The sequence below is a fragment of the Kryptolebias marmoratus genome, linkage group LG7, assembly GCF_001649575.2.
Source record: "Kryptolebias marmoratus isolate JLee-2015 linkage group LG7, ASM164957v2, whole genome shotgun sequence".
Taxonomy (NCBI): Eukaryota; Metazoa; Chordata; class Actinopteri; order Cyprinodontiformes; family Rivulidae; genus Kryptolebias; species Kryptolebias marmoratus.
In genome coordinates this window covers 14120291-14142382 of record NC_051436.1, presented here as the reverse complement: position 1 = coordinate 14142382, position 22092 = coordinate 14120291, and the positions used below count along the sequence as shown (strand labels likewise).

Sequence of the window (22092 nt, the reverse complement as noted above, 5' to 3'; positions counted from 1 at the left end):
GTTTTAAGAGTTCGGCTTGCCAAAGCAACAGAAAAAAAAATACATTTTAATGAGTTGGAACGGTTTTAAATCAGACACTGGCAGCTCGAATTGGTGACACGACTCGCTTCATCACGTTTGTATTTTTTGCAAGTACTTTAATTTGGTTTTACTTGAGCGTGTAGTTCACCGACATGATTAGATACTGGGTAGGTGTGTCACAATCAGCACTAAGTTGTAAATTCAGAACTGGAAAGTTTCTGAAGAAACTTTAAAGGGTATCAAACCATCCACGCTCTGTATCCTGGTGCTATTTGAGTGAAAACTTTAAGACCTGTAGCAGTGAGAGAGATGCTGTGTGAAAGACGACTTGTAACTTGGATATGTAACATAAAGGTTGTGGAGTCAGAAGAGTCTGTCTGCAAAGGGGTTTGAAGATTTTAGACATTTCAGAAGATAGTGTGTATTAGTTAAAGATTCTGTGGCAAAATTTCCAAAAATGATAAAACTTAAACTGGGACTGTGTAAAAACTAAAAGAGATCAAAGTACCAGTTCAGTCATGTAAAGTCCACATTTCTGTGACTCATTTAAACTTTAACTAATGATGTTTCTACTTAAAGTCTGTCTGAGCTGCAGAGCTCCAAACAACCAAAATCCTACTGATCACCATTTTTTATTTTGTCTATCTTGTTTAATGTTCCTCTACCAAAAGTCATGGTACTCTTTTTTTCAGTTTGAATCACACATTTTGATGTTTAATTTTCATGTTTTATTTTAAAGCTATATGGCAGGAAAAATGGAGAAAAGCTTTAATGAAACATTATTAAGGGTGTAATCTTGCTACTGTACTGGTTACGATATTTGTCTGTTTTCACACCCCACAGTTTAAAAACAAAGTACAAATTTTATACCAAAACACGCGGCTCAATCAACCTTTAATGTTTACCTGACAGTCGATGTCACACAGTAACTTTTGCGCCGTCTCAGTTTTTCGGAACCTGTGCAAACAAACTTTTTTTTTTAACTTCCACAACCTTTCTCTCACACGCACAAATTATACATATCAAAACGTAGACGTTTAACATCTAACTAACGTCCAACCTCTTTAATTGTGTCCGAGCTCAGAGTTTTCTCCTCACGGTGTGAAGTAAAGAGTCGTTTTAGATTATCATAAAAACACTGCAGACGTATAAAAACCTACAGGTGCAACCGCCAGAGTCTGCAGCCGCTTGCAGTTTGAGACGTTTAAGGATGCGATTAAAGGTTTTGCACCGCACGTTACTTTCTATTCTGTTTTTGTTTTCATTTTAAAAGTGCTGTCAGGGAGTGAGAGACACAGACATGTTGTTACCACGGTAACCCTAAACTGCCAGCAGCTTGAACATTTTTTTTTTTTTTTCATCTTAAATCTTTTATGCAGGCGTTTGATCTTAGCTTCGATCACAGGTGTCAAACTCAAGGCCCATGGGCCAGATTTGGCCCTTGGAACATTTTGTCTGGCCCCTCAAGATAACGTTCAGATTTTTTCTGATCTGGCTCTCCATTTTGGGTGTATCTATCGTTTCTCATTTTGCTTCATGTCTTATAAGTAAACTGAGTCTTCTTGTGATGGTTACTTTGAAGCCAAGAAAATGAAGTTTTAAATTCTCAGTAATCTTTGATTCTGATGTGGAAAGAGCAACAGAGAGCATGAAACTGGACCGATCAGACTTTTATTGATAAACTTGCAGCCAAGAAACAATCTCAGATATCTGACAAGAGTTGATATGCATCAGAGTAACAGAGTCTGCTTTAATGTATGTTGTCTTATTTTGTATTTTCTTGTTGTTTCAAAGTTAAATGTTTGTAGCTGTATGATCAGAGTTTTGTTGGTGGCTTTTAAGCTGTTTTAATGGAGAAAAACTCATAAGAAGGCATCAGAAATGAATGCTAATGATGTTTCGTTTTAAGTTTGATCTGTTTTTCTTTGTTCATTAAAGTATGTTTCTTCTGAATTCTATATAATTTTAAACTGGGAAAAGATATTTAATATTTCTATATGAATGATTTGACATACTGTATTACATCTAAATCCAAGGTTAATTTGTGTATTTTTTTCAATAAATATTAACCTGTATTGGCCCTTGGCTAGGACTAGGTTTTTAATTTTGGCCCTTGTGTAACTGAGTTTGACACCCATTGATGTTTGAATTTAGGACAAATTTTGGCATCCCTTAAAATTTCCTCAGAGATTTCAGAGTTTTTTTCTGCTATCACGTGAGCTCCAAAGTCACAATTCACCTGTATATGAAAGGGCCGTGCAGACACAACAGAAATGCCATATTTCTAAGGTTGTATTGAGCTGGCTGAAAGTTTTCGTGCTTTTAATCACGTCTTTTTCCACTTCTCAGCAAACCTACCAGGTGCTGCTCTTGTTTAGACGCCAAAAAAGGCAGGACAGACTTGTTTGGCTCTTTTCCTTCTCTGCTGGGTAACTCTTCTGATTCTGTTTCGTCTTCAGTGGTTGCCTCCTTTTCTTATTTTTCCTCAGTCTGTCAGCCACGACCTCTCATACCGTTTGGCTCTTCTTCTCCCGTCTCATGTGGTGTATTTGATCGATGCAAGGCAGATCACGAGATTAAACGCCCAACCAGTAAAACTGTTAAGTATCCTGATAAATGCCTCAACGTTTAACTTACTGTGTGTTTCGGGGACAAAGACTTCCCAGTCTTTCTGATTTAAATATGATTTATTTATTTTTTTATTAGAGGATGTATCCACTTCCTGCTTCCTGGTAAAATAATATTCTCAGAGGAGAGAGGTGGAGGGAAGCTGAGCCTGGCTGCACGATGAAGGGTTTCATGAATGAAATATGTTGTTCAGATTTCATTTGTGGGGCAGAAGCTCTGCTTTGGATCAGATTCCTTTTGCCGGGTGTGACTGGATCAATCAGGGTTTTAAAAGCCTCCAATGTATAGAAGAGTACAGCTAAAGCAAATAGTGTTTCCACTGTTAACTAATGTGTTCTTTTGTTGTGGTTAATGGATAAATCATACACTCTCTCAAACATTTAATGTTGTGTCAGTAGGACAGGTTTCAGTTTCTATACTTTTAGATATGTAGTTCAAAAATCTGTTCTTTATTAATTACAAGATGTTACAACAGAAGTAAAACACCACAGCCTGAGCTGTCACTAACAGCTTTTCTCTGTCAGCCTAAAAAAGAAGCAGTGTTGCCAGATATATGATAATTATCGTATTCATACAGTGGTTTTAGGGTCTATACGATATGCAATAAATAGGTTTTAAAGAACCCAAATAAACAATAGGTTCGGCATTTTAGTGCACCAAAAAAACCCCCAAAAAACCCAACTTGTTTTTATTTTCATAAACACCCACACAAGTCAACCACTGAATCAGGGGTGTTGGAGCAGGGAAACAACAAAACCCTGCAGGATAGTGGGGCCTTGAAGACCAGGAACAATCATGCCGATTCTCTACGAGATGAGACTTCTCTGTGAGCTTTATCACATCAGCGTGCTCAGCAAATCTAATTCAGCTCGTTCGGAGAGCTCACCCCCCCCCGAGGCAGGGATCTTCTGAGCGAGCTCGTGCGCTGTCATGTTTTCAGCTCAAATAAAAGGAAAAAAAGTCAGGCTGCGTTCAAAACGATATCATATCCAACTGTAGCTTTCACAATCACAAAAAATAGCTGACTTCAGATGATTTTAATCCCAAACGAACGTATTTCTTTTTTGTTCACTTCCTTAGTAGTTGTTCTCCTCTCTGCTGACTTTAAACCACAGCAGAGTAAAGGAGCACAGAGATATTAGATCAATGAAGCAGTCCTGGTCAAACTTCCAATGTTGGAAGAATCGCTGTAAATCCATAGAAATTTAACTTTTGTGTTAGTTTGACAGAGGAGGTGAAGCAAAGTGTCTTAAAACTTTAACTGCTAATGTACGTGTAATGGGGGTGTGCCATATCGTCTCATTTACGGTAATATCGGTGGATTTTTTGACACCGGTGAAAAAACTAATATTGCGATATCATATGATAACAAAATTTAACTGAGCCTGACCTGTGCGGCGCGAGGCGCTATGTGGTGGCGGGCGATATGCATTCCTTTAAGGAATGCTAGGCCTTTAACTAATCAGGTGCAAAAGCTTTAACACAACAGGGCTGCTAATTTATTCAAGGAAAACCAGGAAAAATTAGAGAGAGAATTTTAAAACCTGTGCACATCTTTTCAGTCTGAAAAATATCAAAAATGCAATTGTTGCCATGTCTCTTGTCAGTAAGTTTAATTAAAATACTTTAGTTTCTCTCTGCTAAAGACATTTATTGGCTGTAATTATAAAAGCTTTCGGTTCATTTTTCCCGTTGAAAGATAATGAAGCCGGGACGACTGCAGAGGGTTGATAACTGAGTCAGATTTCAGGTCGCTGCTTGCCATCTCGTTTGAGTCGGCGCGGTCTCGATAACTGCGACACAATCGGCAGCGGAGGAACAAAAATGTTGACGACGCTGCACAACTGGAGCAGTGAGAGCAACTTATCTTCCTCCAGCCGGTCACCATGGAGGTGTTGCCCAGGCGACCGTTGCCGAGATGTGACTCAGCATTTCGCTCCTCTCTAACGGACACGCTCACACCTCCTCCTCCTCCTCCTCCTCCTCCTCAGAGACAGATGATACCTTGACACACATCCTCCAGAGACAGCAGGTCGTCGATATCTGGATCAGTTTTGGAGCAGAACGTCCAACACGCAGCAGCTCCGAGGCTTGCAGCGTGGAGCGTTGAACTCGCCGTAACTAACAGAACTTTACCAACGTGCGGCCCGTCCTGTGTGCAGTTTACAGGAAGTACTGCAGCAGTAACTAAAATGATCCTCATCTGCTTTTTAAGGGTTTGATCATCAAATGCAATGATAAAATAATAAGGCTGTGTTTGTTTACTTGTTAAATCCCAAATGTAAGGGAAGCTATTGTAACATTGAATGTGTTTGAATCGTCACAGCTTTTAAAGAGGACACCGTGTTTCAGAGCGTATATTTGAGCATCTGGAGCCACAGCTCTCTGTTTTTTGTTTTTGAGCATCCTGAGTTTATTTTATTTGCTTTCATTAAGATGATTAGGAATGACATGCAAAGAGTCACTTCAGGGCAGAGAAATTCCCACATTCGCCTCTTTCTCCTCACAAGGTCTTCAAACCGTGCTGCATTCACTGAGTCTCAGAAAGGCAGTTAACGTTTTTTTATATTGATTTTTTTTAATTTTTACAATAAGTATTTGTTTTGTTGTAGCTTATGGTCACGCAGATTCTGAGAGATATTGGTACTCAGTCGGAGGATGAAAAGTCTAATTTTCTGTTTGTCATTGTATGCACCATTACCAAAAAACAAACAAAAAAAAACAAGTTACCATAATTTAAAATGTTCCCAAATGTCAGCAGCTACAATTGTTAGCCACTGAGAACCGAGATATTTTTCTCTCTGTGTTTTTATTATGGAAACTCAGAATTTGTCTTTAGTTTGTCTTGTGTGTGGCTGGTCAATATGTTGCTGTATCCGAAGCAGCGTTTTAGTAATTTGTGCCATAAATCTGTTTATAAACAGTTTTGAGTGCTAGTCTGAGCTCCCTTTTCTGTTTGTGCCGTTCTGAAGTCAAAACTAAAGGCAGAAAGGCGGGGCGAGCAGCAAACTGGTGGCTGCTGTGAACGTCGTCTAACTTGTTTTATAATCCTTAGGTTAATGAGACAAAGCTTTAACTTCTGGGGACATAATCTCCTTTCTTGTCGTGCAAGGTGAAGTGAAAGAAACAGTAAAGACGATCGGCGCTGACTCAGGATGTTGCACTAACAGGGATGGTCAAACGCACACAGGAAAAAACACGAATATTCGTTGTGCCATCAGGCGTGCTGCATCACCTTGAATTTTCTTCTTTTTTCATTTTTTCCTCTTCTGAGTTAGCCACTCTTTAAATCCAGACCCAAAAATAGAGAACTCTAACGGAAACGTCTTTTGTTTCACTTCAGGAAAACATCATTCTGCAGCTTTAGCACTTTTTACTTCTGTTTTTTTTTTTTTTTAAAGTCCACTTTTTCTGCTGCCTTCCCTCTTTTCTCTCATTGCTTCCTGACTGTTTTGTGTCTCCAGGCTAAGGTTGCCTTTAATATCTTTAGGTTATCGTTAATCTTTCACACTCTCTGCGGATCATTTTGGGTCGCCGTCTGAGTCCTGCGTGTCGTCTCACTTAGCGTTGTCCTTTCCATCTCGTCCACAGGGGAGTGTTGCTTGCGAGCGTTTGGCTCGGCGGCAGTCTCGTCGTTCTCATCTTTCCGTTGTAGAAAATGATGTCCGGGTCTAAATTTATCACTCTGCTTCTGGGGCAACACAAACGCTTCGGTGTGTTTACATTAATCAAATGTCTCCACGTGAAACTAATGAAGACAGAAAGGGAAACTTAACTGCTTATTGTGTTATTTCTAAAAGGAATTTTCGCATTTTGATTTATTGCTTGAACCAGAAAAACATTTTTTCTGGAAGCTAAATGCTTAGATGTAAGTTTTTCACGTTGCATTTACTCAAGACAGGTCCGTTTTCTGAAATTCAAATTTTACATTCAATATGTATGTGTAAAAAAATGTACTAAGGGAAAGGATAAAGCCTTCACTGTTTAGAAGAAATTGAGGTAAAAACCAAATTCTCTTTGGATCATGTAGAAGTGATGCTTCATGTTTGTCCTGCTGATGTCAGGGTTTAGTTTCCTAAACTGTAAATGAGTGAAGAAATGCTCCCCTTCTAGAGGTTTATCTTCTAAAGTGAGCACATGAACGAGCCACTCTTCCTCTCTGTCCACCTGCCCGACTCACAGCGCTTGCCAGACCCTGACCTGTCCTCACGGCGCACTCTGTCTCCCCCCCTCCTTATCACTCAGGGTAACGGCGTGTTGCTAAATGGAGTCGGAGCAGCTGTACCACAGAGGCTACTGCAGGAACAGCTACAACAGCATTGCCAGCGCCAGCAGCGACGAGGAGCTGCTGGATGGAGCTGGCGTCATCATGGACTTCCACACCACCGAGGACGACAACCTGCTCGACGGGGACGCTGCCTCCCCAGGTAGGGAAGACAGGAGGCCTGCGACATCCTCTCCAAGCGTCTGTTTGGTCCATGTCTGCACCTCTTTCTCATCGTACCCCAAGCTTGGTGAACCTTGACTTTCATTCACCAGTTTGACTTTTCTTCAACCCTCAGTTCATTCATGTCCTGCCTCTTTTTTTTTTGTTTTGTGTGTCACATCGTCATCATACTGTGGATAGAAGTCATCCTCTGCTTCTCTGGTTGGGAATCATCTCATGGTCCCTACTTAGGTGTTCCACTGACTCTTATCTCCTCCATCTTGAGTAGTAGAAAATTTCAGTTCACCCATTCATACAGCACCACAATCCTGCACAGTCTGAGCTTTGGATCATAACCCATATGCACGACAAAACAATTTAAACCCAAGCTCAGTTTAAATACCGTAAACTGTTTTGGGGGGTGAAATTAGGGCTGGAGGTTGTTGCATCCAGAAGTAGCAAAATTGAAAAGCGCTATGGAAATAAATAAATCAAGGCCTAACGTTCCTTGAAGGAACGCATTTCACCCGCTGCCTTTCACGCCACAGTTTCAAACTAAGATCATCTCATGGTAATGACCGTAAACATTTTGCTCAAACCTTGGAAATAAGCTAAATCTAGTCCAGGGGTGTCCAATCCTGGTCCTGGAGAGCCTCCATCCTGCATGTTTTCCTTGTTTCTCTGCTCCAGCACACCTGATTCAGAGGTTAAATCACCTCTTTGTGTTCTGTAGAAGCCTGTTAATCACCCATTGATTCAGATCAGGTGTGCTGGAGCAGAGAAACAAGTAAAACCTGCAGGATGGTGGCCCTGGAGGACCAGGGTTGGAGACCTCTGATGTAGTGCGATATTGCTAGATGTTCGCTCAGGGAATCTGCGGTGGATGACTCTCAGGAACTACCACATCAGATTTTCACTCAGCATCTATAAAACCTGACTGAGCTGCAGCCATTTCTGTGTTTGCTAACAGAGAAACTCCTAAATGGGACTGATGAGAGGAGCTCACCAACCAGGGGAAGCTGCACATCCAATGACTGCTTTCTGAAGGCTTCATTAAAGTCTGTTCTGCGGCTTGTGAAATATTTTGCTAACAGGCAGCAGTTAATGCTCAAGCTTTGAGCAAGGATGTTGCACATTATGTGCTGTGAATGACTCTCAGCTACTACCACACCAGATTTTAGCTCGATATCTGTAGAACAAACTAGTTAAAGCCATTTTGGTAATTTAAAGGTCAGTTGGCCGTGGAATAATTTGTGTTATTATTCAAATCTGAATCAGAATGAACAGTGTAACTCTTTGCAGTTAATCGTGATTAATATTATGATTATTTTGGGGTATCTGGTAACACATGACATCCCAGATGTAATGCCGTTTTGACATTCTTACTTTGTTTTGCAAAGTAATTCGATAAAACAGATCTGCAGCTGACATAATAATAATAATCAGTTATTTATTTGTTTTGGTGTACGATCACCTGATCACCTCTTTGACTCGTCTTCATTCTGCTTTGTAATGTGACAAGTTTTAGAAATGTAGGTCTTTTTATTCGTCCTGCCTTATGGGTCGCTCGGATGTAATACATAATTAGACAGCTGTGCCTGAAGTCAGCTCCTCTACATGTCCGACTGTCAGGCTGCCACGCTTCATAGCACTCCTGTTCATGTTAGTCGCCTGTTTTTCACTCATTCAGCCGTTCACTCACACTCTGACAGTCCCATCCACATCCAGACTGGTGGCTCCGGTTTGCTCTTCCTTCCCTTCGCGTTTCCCTTTTATTGTAAACTTGAATTGTCGCTAAACAACAAGGAGAGAATTGTGCCAGAGGTGTCGTGTGTGTGTGTTTTATGGGCTCAGTAATGTAAATCAGCTGCTCTTTGAATGATAAGAGGTAAAATATGCAAACTAGTGTTTTTTTCCTAGGGATAAAAATGCTATTTCCTTTCAAATCTTTGTTTCAGCTCAACGCTCAGCGTAGAGATGATCCTTTTTTTTACTGTTTCAACGTTTAGTCTCAGGACGGCACTACAGTAACCTTAAAATTTGACTCGACTATCAGGGCCTATTGGGAGGAGCTCACGTTACACGGCGTGGTTGTTTTTTCTCGTCTTGTTGGTTTGTGTTTGACACGTCAGCAGACAATAGAAATGTCTCTTCCTTAATAGTCTGTAGGTTTTGGTGACACGTTGTTTAAGGTAACATTATCGTCGAGCACTTGCAGCCAACACCTAGCAGCACTTGATCTCCAAAAATAAACACAGCAAAACCCGTCCAGCTGGAGGAGGTTAACCGAAGTTTATTCAGAAATCATTTAGCTGTGGCTCCTGTCACATTTTAGTATTCATTATCTGATGATGGTATTTCGTAGATGCCACGTGTCGGGCATCTGATGAAGTCGTATCAGTTTGGATAAATTCCTTCAGCAGTCATGTCATTTTGATGAAAGCGTTGAGCTTGGTGCTTGTTTTCTGAATGAGAATATATGTGAAAAGTGATATTTCAAAAGTTAAATTAGTCAAGCTTTTTGAAGTAATGATGTAAAGGTGATCTATTTTTAAATCTTGAGGAATTTTCTTGTAAAAACAACAATCCGTTTCTGGCGTTGCTGCAAAATATGTAACAAAGGCATCGTGAAGGGTTTCAGAAAACACAAGAAAACAGCCTGTAGTTCTATCTAAGAGAAGGTAGTATTGATGTGAACGTTAATTTATTACGTTACTCCTAAAGAAGGCTGATCTCAGCAACCGCCTCATTATTTAAGATTTATTCCCACTTTACATTTAGCTGAAAACTGAGCACGACTTGTGGTGAATCTACAATAATTCATTTACTTGAAAAACACTTCCTGATTGAGCAGAATATGCGGCTACACACACGTATGTCTTTGTTAATTCAGCTCGTCTGAGATTTTTGTGTTTCTAGATTCATTTTTTTTTTCACCTGACTGACAGGTGGGAGGGTGTTCTGGCTGTAAAGGTGCAACTCCGTCGTGGCTTTAGTTTTCCAAATCAAACAGCAACATGTGCTACATGTGCTGTTGTAAAATAAAAATAAATAAATTAAAAAAAAAAAAGAAACAAACGAACAAACAAAAAAAACATGACATTTTTTTGAGCCTTTTAACTAGACTGAATATTCTCAAATCTCTTCCCGTTCCTCCTTGTGGTAGTATTAGCAGTGTGATATTACCATGAACAAAAGTGGAAAGAAGTGTCTCTTAACAAAATAATCATCACATCAACTATCCAGATTTATATACCCTAATAACTATTCAAGAGTTCAAATATTTTTGACAAAGAAGACATTTATATGAGCCATTTTTCTCTTCTATTAAAATCATAAATAAATTATCAGTATTTGCTAAGTTTCTTTTTAAATGTCTTTTTCTTTTTTTTTGTTTTGATTGCTCCTCTTTTTTCCATACATTTGCATAAAAAAATCATGTTCCTAATATTTGACTTCTTGCAAATCAGGAACATTGTTCTTTTTTTTGCCACTTGGTTGACTGTCGTATTCATTTCACAAAGACTAAATGAATTGTTTTCAGTGTTTCGTTTATCTCCTCACGAGTTAAAGAACCGAAGTGACACGGCAGACGCTGCTTTTGACCTGCATGAACCCAAGCAGAATCATGTAACCTACAGAGGATAATGTAGTAAAGAGGTGCATTTTTGGAGTCCAGGTTCAGCTTCTACACAGGATTGATGTGCAGATTGTGACTGGACTGGGTTCTTAGCAGGACTATGTCATAGATGACATCTGACAGAGCTGCAGAGCTGCAGAGAGTGAAAACAAATGGAATAGTTTTTACAGGAGCAGTCTTTTTCACCTTGGGCCACAGTGCTAACTTCACAGCAGTAAAACAAGTTTAGGTTGAAGCAGAAAAACAACAAGCTGTTTTCCACATTGATGTTGAAGTTGAGCTACAGCAAGTTTTGACTTGTTAGCTGTGCTGAAGTTGGGTTTTAGTTGAGTGTTGACATGGTTAACTAACTCCAGTACTTACAAAGTTTAGTTTAAAGTTTACAGTTAAACATGCTAACACGTTTTAGCTCTTAGATACATACTTAGAAACATGCTGAGTGTAGCATGCAAGCCTGGATGAACTGAGTTGCTGTAACACTGATTTTTTTTTTTTTTGTATTAGCATACAACTACATTTTTGTTAGTGAGGTCATTTGTGATAGTACATTTATTTACTGTATTTTCTGCACTATAGGGCACACTGGATTATAAGACTCACTGTCAACGAATGGTCCTTTCAAACTTTTGTCATATAAAAGGCGCATTAAGCGAAAAACAACAGCCCCGTCTTTTCGGAGAATACTGCACCGATGTAAGCGTCAAGTATAAACTCCTCCACCCCTCGCCGTGCCCGGAGCCCTGCACGACTATAACTGAGCCCTAATGCTGCGAGCGGTGCAGCTTTGTAGTTTAACCAAAGTCGTACTGAAACATCACAACTTCTCCGGATTATAAGGCGCACTGTCATTTGTTGAGAAAATTTAAGGCTTTTAAGTGCGCCTTGTAGTCCCGAAAATACGGTATTTATTTATATTTTCCACAAGCACATTGTGTTGAAATATGTTGCTTCATATCTATTGTATATTAAGACCATAGATGTATTCTGAAAAGACTAAATTACAATATCTAATATTTCTACTTTGTCTTCTTTATAACTTATTGATTCTCTTATACTCAAGTGATCAAATCTATAGTTAAACTCTGAGCTTTCCTTGAAGGAATGCATATTTATTACCACCTCACATGACAAAGTTTTAATCTTTTTGATAAAATCTCAAAAATAACGTTCTGTGTGATTGAACAAGATATCACGAGCTTTCACATGATCTGTTAGCACTTGGGATATGTGTTATGGATGACTCTAAGCTACTACCATACCAACCTTAAATGCTGTAAGATTTACTGGGTTGTCTCCATTTTTGTGTTTGCTAAGGTCCCTTAGCTGTGGTGGCTGTTTTGAATGGGGTTGACTCCAAAGTTAATCAGTTGTAGACGTACATCTAATGTTTATTTTCTGAAAGTTTCATTAAAGTTTGCTAACAAACAGATGAAGAAATGCATGCACAGGCACAGATGGTGGCAGACAATTATAAGCTAACAGGATCAGGAGCTTGGCTGTACGTTGTTGCAAAGCTTTCTGGAAATTGCTGCTTTTCTTTCTGAATTTTTGGGGTTTTACTTTATGTATCACACCCTTTAAGGAGGTAAATAGAGGCTGTATTTATATTTGTATGTGTTATGTACATTGTGTGTTGTATATGTTAGTATCTTTGTTCTCTGCTGCTCATTAGCTTCACATTTGTTTTGAGTTTGAGTCGTCACAGAACGAAGGTAAAAAGCCAAATCTAAGCTTGGCTTTCACCTTTTTGTACTTATTGACCCTCAGCTTCTGTGAGATCTACTTCAAACCCAAGCTTCTGTTTGGCCTGCCTTTGAACATGTAGTAAAGTATGTTTGCATATGCCTAAAGGCTACATCTACCAGTTTGGTTGGTCTGAATTTTTATCTGCATTCCTGAGAACCAGTTTGGTGAGCAGCTGCTACAAGCAGGTCTTTCTGGAACTATGTATGTAAATGCCATTTCTTCATGTCTCTGCCTCCTTTTTCTGTTTTTCTGTACCTGTGAGGGGTGTGTTCATAGAAAACTCTGTGAATCTCTTAGCTAAGATTGCAATTTGACCAAAAGGCTGGGTCCTTTGAAGTTAGCCGTGAAGAAATACAGAATTTGGCTCTGATTACAGAAGGAAAGGAGGCGCCTGTCGAGCTGAAACAGATTTTATGGAAACTAGAGAAGCTCTCGTGTTTTCCACACTTTTTTTGCTGTGGTTTTACTGCTTTCATGTGCTCATTTGTTTTCCTCGCGGAAGGAGGTGAAAAACTATGGTTGAAATCCCCTCAGTTTCTGCCTGTCAGCGGGATGCTGCCCGAAGGTAAGGAAAGGAGCCACGGTTCATTTCACACCAATACCTGTCAGCACACAAATCTCAAAATTTCAGTTCAACTCTGGGAACCTCAAACAGTCTGTGAAACTCCTGTTACATCACACCATCAGCTGGAGTTTACCAAACACGTTGGAAGTGCTTATTTTAGACTTTACCTCAGAAAGCAGCTTCACGGGAGTGTTGACTGTTAAACAGGAAATGTAAAGAAGGATTTTACATCATGAAAGACAGAAAACACAGCTCCTGTTACACTGCATTGACCAAAGATACGAGACAGAGAAAACTGCTTCTGTGACTCCTTATAGATGTTGGAGCAGCTCCCCAAAAAATTACTTTCTGTTTTTATGTTTATAATGAAAACGCCTGTCGGGCAACACAACCCCTCCAATAACGACAACAAAGTAATAACTTTGAGGAAAAGCAAATTATTATATAATTATATTTTTTTTAGTTACCCTAATTAGTCATCTAGAAAATTCTGGAAGCATTGATTTCAGAAATATATAATCATGTCATTCTTTTATTTTTTTTGAAAGAAATATATGTATATTTTTTCACCAATTAATGTTTTAATAATGCATTAGCGAGCTCTCAGTCTGTTTCCTCTAAGCCATTTAAGATACAGTGTTGTGTTGTTTCCTTTGACCTTCCTCCAGGTCTCAGTATGGAACAATTCATTTTAAACCTTGCATCAACACACCCCTGTGACCCAGTGCTATGGTTTCTCCCGTGCAGGCAGGGCTGACACATCTCCCCTGGCAACCAAATCAGGCAGGGCTGACCGACTCAGTGTGATCGTCTTTCTGTGTGTGTGAGGGTGTGTGTACGTGTATGTGTGTGTGTGACATCATCAGCTCGAACAGTCAGCTGCTGCAGAGGGGAGCGAGCAAGAGAGAAACGGGAGGGGAGGGAGGACTCAGCACCTACACACACACACACACACACACACACACATGCGCAGTCTCTCACGCTCACACAGCCCTGCTTGTCTTCAGTAAACATGGCAGTGGCAGCAGCAGCGAATGACACACACAGCCAGCGGAGCCTGGTGAAGCCTCGCTCTGTTTAGCCTAGCCACATCTTAGCTGTCAACATGGAGGAGGAGGACGCCGCGGCCGACCCCTATCTGCCCTACGACGGAGGAGGGGACACCATTCCCCTGCAGGAGATCCCTAGAAGAGGTACGCCGCGTCTCCTCTTCCCTTTTTCCGCCGCCGGTTCTCTCCTTTCCTCACGCCTCTCTTATGATGACAGAGGCCGACCTGCTTCATCGTTCCCAGTGAGAGCGTGAGCTCATTAGGCAGGCGGACGGGGCAATCACGCTCCATCTTGACGGGGACGAAGTATGGAAGCTGGAAAGCCTGTTCGGATCAGAGATTCCTGTACGGAAAGCTGCTCCTGTTACCATATAGCCCCGTGTTGATCATTAACCGTCAGTGTGTGCAAGAGATGAAGAGATAAAAGGTTGCTTTCCTGTGGAGGCTTGGGCCTGTACTCAGCAGGAACTGTAAAAAAATATAGATTTAAAGGCCTCCTTTTAAAATTCTTTTTGTTCTTATTGAAACACACACACAAGCTCCTGGATCCACACGTTAATTCGATGTTCATATGTGAATATAAGCTGCGTGAGGACACCTGTTGGCACATTCTGGGACGACTGGCTCAACAGGATCAGGTTGTTGCTCAAGTTTGCGATTCATTTTATGACTGTTATAAGTTCTTGGCCTGAATCTTATCTTCTGCGTCTTATCTTTCTATACGAAGTCTCTAAATAGATTTCCTCTCAGTAATATGAGTGCCTTTGTTCCTTTTTAGACTATTACAGTGAGCGAGCGAGCGAGCAGAGGCGAAACCCTCCCACTGAGTTACGGACATGTCTGCTCCTTTTATCTTCAGTTTAGTCATGCATTTTATTTAGTAAAATACGTTGTGGTTGTTTTTCTGTCTCGGCCATAAGCAAATAGAAACTGCAGTACAAATGAGTTGACTTTTATTTGTCGAAACTGTGTGTACTGTTGTTGCAAAACAAAGCCTTAGTAATTTTGGAGTTTGGAGGTCGTTAGCCTTGAACACTCCGACCTTCTCCCACCTGCTGAAAACCCAGCGTGTTGTATGTAAACACAAAGTTCCAGCCTCCTGATGTGCCGAAGCTAACGCAGAATGCGGAAGAGCCATTTGAGGCTGTAGGGGTTTTGGGTTTTAATTCATTTATTTAGCCGTTCCCTCCGAGCAGACTTCAGGGGTTCTGTCAGTGTGCTCGGCTCGCCGGCGGGTCTCTTCAGGCTGAGGTTTCCAGGGTCTGTTTATGATCACGTGACAGCTGAGCAGACTAACCCAGCTGAGCCCCAGTGTCTTACCCAGCTGCCTCTAAACCTCCCTGATCTGATTTACTCTACAACAGTGGAGCAGGAATAACGAGGAGAATGCAGAGGTGCTCTCCACGCATTAAGACAAAGAAGCAGAATATCCTTAACAAGCACAGTTACTGGTGATTTACTGATACTAGTAACGGAGGCTGAATGGTGCATTTAGAGACGTGGCACTGACAGTCAGCAGGGCTGTGTGTGCACCGACGAGGCTCGCGGTCCTGATGCGGGCTGAACAGAACTGCAGCGTCACTGTGCTGAAGGGAATGAAACAGAGGCCTTCGTTTGATGTCTTTTGTCTGCATGCTCGCTGAACCGTCAAATCATGTTGCTGGAGACACGTCGGCCCTCCACTTCGGTTTCTGTTTTCCGTGGCGTCACCGCTGCTCGGCTCCAGGCCTTTAACTCAGATGAGAGCTCCCTGATCAGCAGCATCATCACGACGGGCTCGTCTGCTTTATTTGTCTCATTAGGTTAATACGCTCTATCTTTTACAAGTTGAAATTCTTTCTTATAAAAAAAAAACATAATTTTTGTTGTTTATACTGACCAATTTTTTTTTTTTTTTTTAAACCATCCCAGTGTTTTAGCCCTCAAGACGCAGGTGTTTTGAAACTGAAATTTCTTATCTTTGCAGCTCATTTTGATCATAAAAACACCAAGTTTGTGTTGATTAGATTAATCATTTATAGATCGTGATGTTTGGGAGAGCATGTGGTTATTTGTTTCATAGTGTTTTGCAGCGGTATGACATTTCTCTTGTCTGTCCTATTGCTTTTCTGTCAGTAGTCAGACAATAAAAAAATCTACAATGTTTTAGTTCTTCACAGTTATCCAATAAAACACTTAGACCAAATCGTAGACATAGACAGAGTAGTGATGGACCAAGTGTCCTTGCCTCCTCTCATTGTTGGGAAACGGAGCTACAGCTACCAAACACACAACTGGCTATAATCAGTGTGACAGATATTGTGTTAAAAAATGATGCGGTAGTAGCTGCATCATTCAACACATCCTCCAAGTGCTACTCACTGCACGAGATCTTTGCCTAAAACTTTAGCATTTAGCATTAGTCAGCCCTGTTAGCACATCTCATGAACTACTGAGTCTAATGAATCTTTCAGAAATTATTTTTTGTACGTCTACAAGTGATTAACATATAAGCTGGATTTGTCCTCTGAGAGAAGTGAAGAAATCTGCTTTCTCTGATGCAGTTATGAGACCAAACCTATGTCATTGTGTTCTCCTAAGGACACCAAGAGCCCATTTTCTAGGCAGAACATTTTTCTCCCAGGGATTTGCCTCAGCTATTGTGTGAACGGCTGTTTCATGAGGTGCTCAGGAACCAGTGTGGCTGCGGTCACGCTGGGAGCATTAGCTGCTGGAAGCTAACGTTAACTTCTGGGATCCAATGTTCGCGGTGTGACGTCTAATCTCTCCATGCTGTGTCTGGGTGCTGCTGAACTCCTTCCCTCCTTCTCCATCAGCTAAAAAAACTTCCATCTCTGTGATCGTCATCGTGTTGTACCAACACAAATCAAACGGATTTCCACGCCATGCAGTCGCTGTGTTTCCTGGAGTTCGACAGCGGAGTTTTTCTTGGAATATAAAATGCCCTTGTGGAAAAGAACGTCTCTGCTGCGTCAAAGAGAGCAGATTTCTTACATCTCAGGGAGTAATGATCCAGATTTAGAGTCAATCAAGATGTCATCCACAGCTAATCGACATCAGCCAACACAAAAATGGACACATCTCAGGCAGTTTTACAGATGTTGAGCTAAAATTTCATGTGCTAGTAGCTGCGAGTCATTCACAGCACACACTCTGAGCATCTCAGTCTCACATGAGATCATTTATTAGGTTATTTTCCAGGTTGGACCAACACGGCTACGACTCTGTCAGCATAAGATGATCGTACTCAAACTCTGGCACGAAAGGCTGTGGGTGACATGCATTCTTTCAAAGAATGCTAGGCCTTTAATTTTACTTTTTAAATTTTTCCTTAAACGTCTCATCTCCAGGTTCAGAAATGTCACGGATCAGTTGTTTCCAAATCTACACCGCCGTATCATTTTTCTGTTGAGTCAACATTATATCCGCTGATCCCAGTTCTCCATTACTCTCACACACACACACACGGTTATTTGTCTTCATGAAGACGTTTCATTAACTTGGGTTCTTTGTCAGCAACTTCACTTCAACTCTACCATAAAACATTACTAATTCATGTTATCCAAGCCTTAATCCGAACTCTAAATTCTGCTTTTACAGACGTGATTGGTTCTAAATGTTAATTATAATAGATCCAGTAACAGAAAACAGACGAGATACTGCTTGTTTTTGGACATTCACAGTGAAATACATTTTCTCTTTTCTCATTACTAGAAAGGGTTTATGTTGTCAGATTAAATGATCCTACATTATTGCTGCTGCTTCTTTTTTTTAATCCCTCCCAAAAGGTTTGTATTTTCTTTTCTATTCTAGCAAATATCAAGCAAATATCAAGGCAAACCTTATGAGCTCTTTTAAGATTCTGTTTTGTCTTAGACTGAGGAAACTTCATTAGTTTATTTCCTGTAATATTTGTAATATTCACCAATAATGTTGCATGTTTTCTTAATATCATGCGGCCCCAGAATGAAGGTAAATCCTTCAGATGTGATGCCACTTCTCCTGTAAGACCGAGCTAATATTTACTTTGTTTATTACAGATTACAGTGGTTTAACAGCCAAAGCTTTGTTTGATAGTACCTAAAGCTGCAGTCATCCATGAGAAATACTAACAGTAAACATTTTATTTGAAGCAATTTTTTTATGCCAGCAGCATGATTCTTAAATATATTTTATCTGGAAACTTGCTATAAATTGCCCAACTGTTTCACAATGTGTCTTTAATTAAAAAAAAAAAAAGCCAAGTCTAGGACTGGTTGGTAAGACCCGATACAGACCCTGAGAAATACATCATTAATCTGACTAAGCTCTTTGAGAATCATCTAGTTGGTGCTAAAATACAGTTTTCTGTGTTATCCTACGGATTTAACTGAAAAAACTGGAACAAACTATGTTTACGGCAGGCTGTTGGGAACAACGTCCCTAAAACTTCAATTTAAATAATCTGTTTCTTTCCTAAGTTGTTTGTGTTGACACAACACAGGTTCATCCCTTGAGTTAGGAGGCTTTTTATGTCTGAAGGATTCATGAGTCCGAGACATGTGGCTTAACAAAGAAACAGAAACATTCTTCTGAAGATGGGCAGGTACAGGACAGAAAATAAAGGGAATAAATGGCTAATATCAAATGTTTGTGTATAAAGAAAGAGTGAGCAGATATTAGTTGTTCTGCTGCCCATAACGGAGGCTGGTGGGATGAATGTACACACAGATGAGACGCCGCAGTCGTGCAATGCAAAATCAGCACATATGCAGGTGTTATCAGACCTAATTTCCTCCCTGTTGTGTATGTTTTTATAAACAAATTTGGTTTGGTTTAAATTACACATCAAACACGGTGCAGGATGACAGTATTTTGGTCACCTTTTTCTGTTTGACAGTGTACACCCCTCTCTGTGCTGCAGTCGCACCTCCGTCTCAGCAGAAACATGTTTGTCTTGTTGCAGAGGATCACAGACCACGTACAGTTTGGCAGCAATATCTGTTTTTCCTTTTCCTTTAAAGAAACTGCCATCTTGCACAATGATCAGTTCTCTACATCCTGTCAAACCCTCAATAACATCCTCTGCTGGCTCAGTCTTATTGCATGATGTTGCAAAAGGCTTCGACTGACACCCCATCAGCTACAATATGTTTTAAACATCAACCGTGTATTAAGAATACTAGAACTGAAGCCAGCAGGATTCAGCTTATGGGAGCTGCCATGTTGTTGTTCACCAGGGAAGTAGGGTTGGACCAAAGTAGATGGGCGGTACCCTCCATACCACCTCCTCGTCCTCCCAACTCGTTAACAGTCAATCACAGTGTAAGATAACACTATTTAAAGCCTCAAATAAGTTATTAAAAATTAAATGTACCGTATTTTCCCCACTATAGGGCACACTGTCAATGAATGGTCCATTTTCAAACTTTTGTCATATATAAGGCGCGCCAAACTATAAGGCGCATTAAGCAAAACGAAACAGCCCTGTCTTTTCGGAGAATACTGCACCGACGTAAGCGTCAAGTATAAACGCCTCCAACGCTTGCTGAGGTCCGTGCGCGGAGCCCTGAGTGACTATAACTGAGCCGTAATGCCGCAAGTGGTGCAGCTTTGTAGTTTAACGAAAGTCGTACTAAAATATTACGACTTCTTACATATATAAGGCATACTCGTTTTTTTGGAGAAAATTGAAGGCTTTTAAGTGCGCCTTTTAGTCCGGGAAATACGGGATTGAGGAGAAAGATGTATATTTGAACTTAAAGCAGAAAAGTCAAAACTGAGTCAAAACTTGTGAAGTGTACTTCTATTTTGTTTAGTCAGGAAAATGTCCCATTTATTTACATGGAAGGGTGGGACTTAAATCTCGTGCTGCAGCCGCCCACTAGGGGGCTCTGGTTCTTTGTGGCTTCCAGTCCTGTCTCTAGTTACAACAAATGTCATGGTGTCACATAACCTTTCATTAAAGAATAAAATAACTAATTATGATTATTTAAACAAACAAACACTTGAATCAAAGTAATGTTTGCTTACATGGAGGAGGCAGGACTTAAAACTTATAGCCCATGGGGACACTGGACCTCGTCTGGCTTCAACTTCCAGGTTCCTGTCAGATATCTAGATATCTAAATATATTTTCTGTTCATTTAAAGAAGGGTTGCGGTTGAAACAGTGGACAGCAGTTTTTTTTGTTAGAAGATGCAGGAAAAATACAATTTAAGTTTGGAGTTTGCTCTTTACTTTCTACTTCACGTAAGACACTGACTGTTCATATGTTCTTCATGCAGCCCCACTTAAAAATACTTTGTCTAGGTTGTTCCCAAACAAACAACAAAAGGTTTACAGTAAAAAAAAAAAGTTTATATAATAAGTATTTTGTTTGTGTTGCAGATATGATCCCACATCCAGCATTTTAAATCGTTTTAGACCTGAAAACTTTTCAACTTGGCTTCTCGAGCTGCCTGTTGCGTTTGGTGGGGTGTGATATTTCTGAATGTTGGTTGAATCTCTTTCTCTCCTCACTTGTCTTTGTCTTCCCTCCTCGGTTTGACACAAAGAACTCTTTTTGTATTGCAGATGAATACTTGTGTCATCAGAAGTGGGAGGCCTTTCTCGGAGCTTCAAATGTCACTAGATGGCTTTTTTTTTCTTATTATTTATCAAAGATTCTTTGTTTCGGAGTGAATATAGACTCTAAATTTTGTTGTAAAACAAAACCCCCTCTCTTCTTTCATACAACATCTAATGTTTAGTAGTTGCTCTGCTTCTTAGTGAGACGGTGGCATCAGCTCTGGATTTAAATAGCACCTCTGTAGTAAACACAGCAATAACTAGAATCAAATAAATCAGCAGTTTTAAGAAGGTTTACAACTAAAAACCTGTCCTGATTCCTTCTAATGAACCCTCTCGTTGTGTCTTTGCAGTTTTTTCTCATTTTTCATCACACTTTAGTCAAATTGAAATGGTTGGATGTACATCCTGTGATGTTTTTTTTTAGATAAAATAGTCAAAGAACAAACCCTTTGGCTGCTTCTTCATCCTCTTTAAATGTGTGTAGAAGTTGACTCACTTATTCACATTATTTTTATTTGTTTATATTCTGTTTTTCCCTCTATTTGTTGCTTCATCATCAAACATGATATCACCGTGTTAATAAATGCAATAACTGAATCAGGGCCTTTTCTATTGGTGGCAAGGACTCATTGCTTAAGTTATTTTTTTTTGTTGTTTTTTGCAGAAACTAGTCTTTGCCTACCATGAAAACTGAGCAACAGCTGTTGTTCTAGATCAACTCTGATCCAGACATCAAACTTTGATAAAATTGTCCTTGTTGGAACCACTCAGATCCTCTTTTTTTGCCTCTTTTGAAACCATAATGAGATAACCGGTGGTTGTAATGGTCAGTGTTCAGAGATCAGTTTTATGCAATTAAAAAGTAAAATGCTAATGACCAGCTGGATTAGTCATGTTTTAGATTTTATCATCTAGACAAAACAGTCTTAAAGGCATAGTTTGCTTTTTTAATTTTTTTGAAGTGTTGTTCTTATCAGAGCCTGCAGTTGGATCTGAGCAGAGGATTATCAGTCAGCTTTGTGTATCAGACTGAAGTTTCTCTCACAGGAAGACGAGCTAAAGGCTAGTCAGAGCGGGGCCGGTTCCAAAGCGGATTGCTGCTGCCTTAAAACAATTGAAATTAGAAATATTTTATGGCAGATTCATGTGAATGCTGTTTTATAAACCTTTACTCTGTGTGTTGTTGTGCAGAACAGAGCACGTTAAGGACAACCAGGAAAAAAAAAGGCGGCGTAAAACCCAGATATCATTTGCTTGTCCTAGAAAACCATTTTTAGTTTTTATGCCACATTACCGTAGCATCAGGTAGTTTCTCTGTCGGATCACGCTTAACAGGTTCTGCTTTGCAACTCGGGTCTCACGTGGGAAAATGGCTGAAAACGGATTGCACGTGACCGGAGTCTTCAGTGTAGATAATTGAACGCCCATTGAAACATCGGGTCTAACACAAAAGTGGCAGAGGTGT

General features: G+C 40.2%; 1 protein-coding gene across 8 annotated transcripts in view; it reads left to right on the top strand.

The window, feature by feature from the left end:
• clcn3 (chloride channel 3) overlaps nt 1-22092 on the top strand; it is a 37225-nt gene that overhangs the window by 757 nt on the left and 14376 nt on the right. For 3 of the 8 annotated variants that reach the window (XM_025011137.2, XM_017438241.3, XM_025011136.2), the window contains exon 2: nt 6895-7076. The exons of 1 other annotated variant lie outside the window; for it this stretch is intronic. In XM_025011137.2, the coding sequence (XP_024866905.1) occupies nt 6914-7076 (163 nt within the window). In that variant the 5' untranslated portion in view covers nt 6895-6913. Of the gene's footprint in view, nt 1-6894; nt 7077-12771; nt 13027-13970; nt 14220-14490; nt 14714-22092 lie in introns of those variants that run through there. 4 more of the 8 variants (XM_025011133.2, XM_025011134.2, XM_017438242.3 and 1 more) reach the window with 4 other exon arrangements.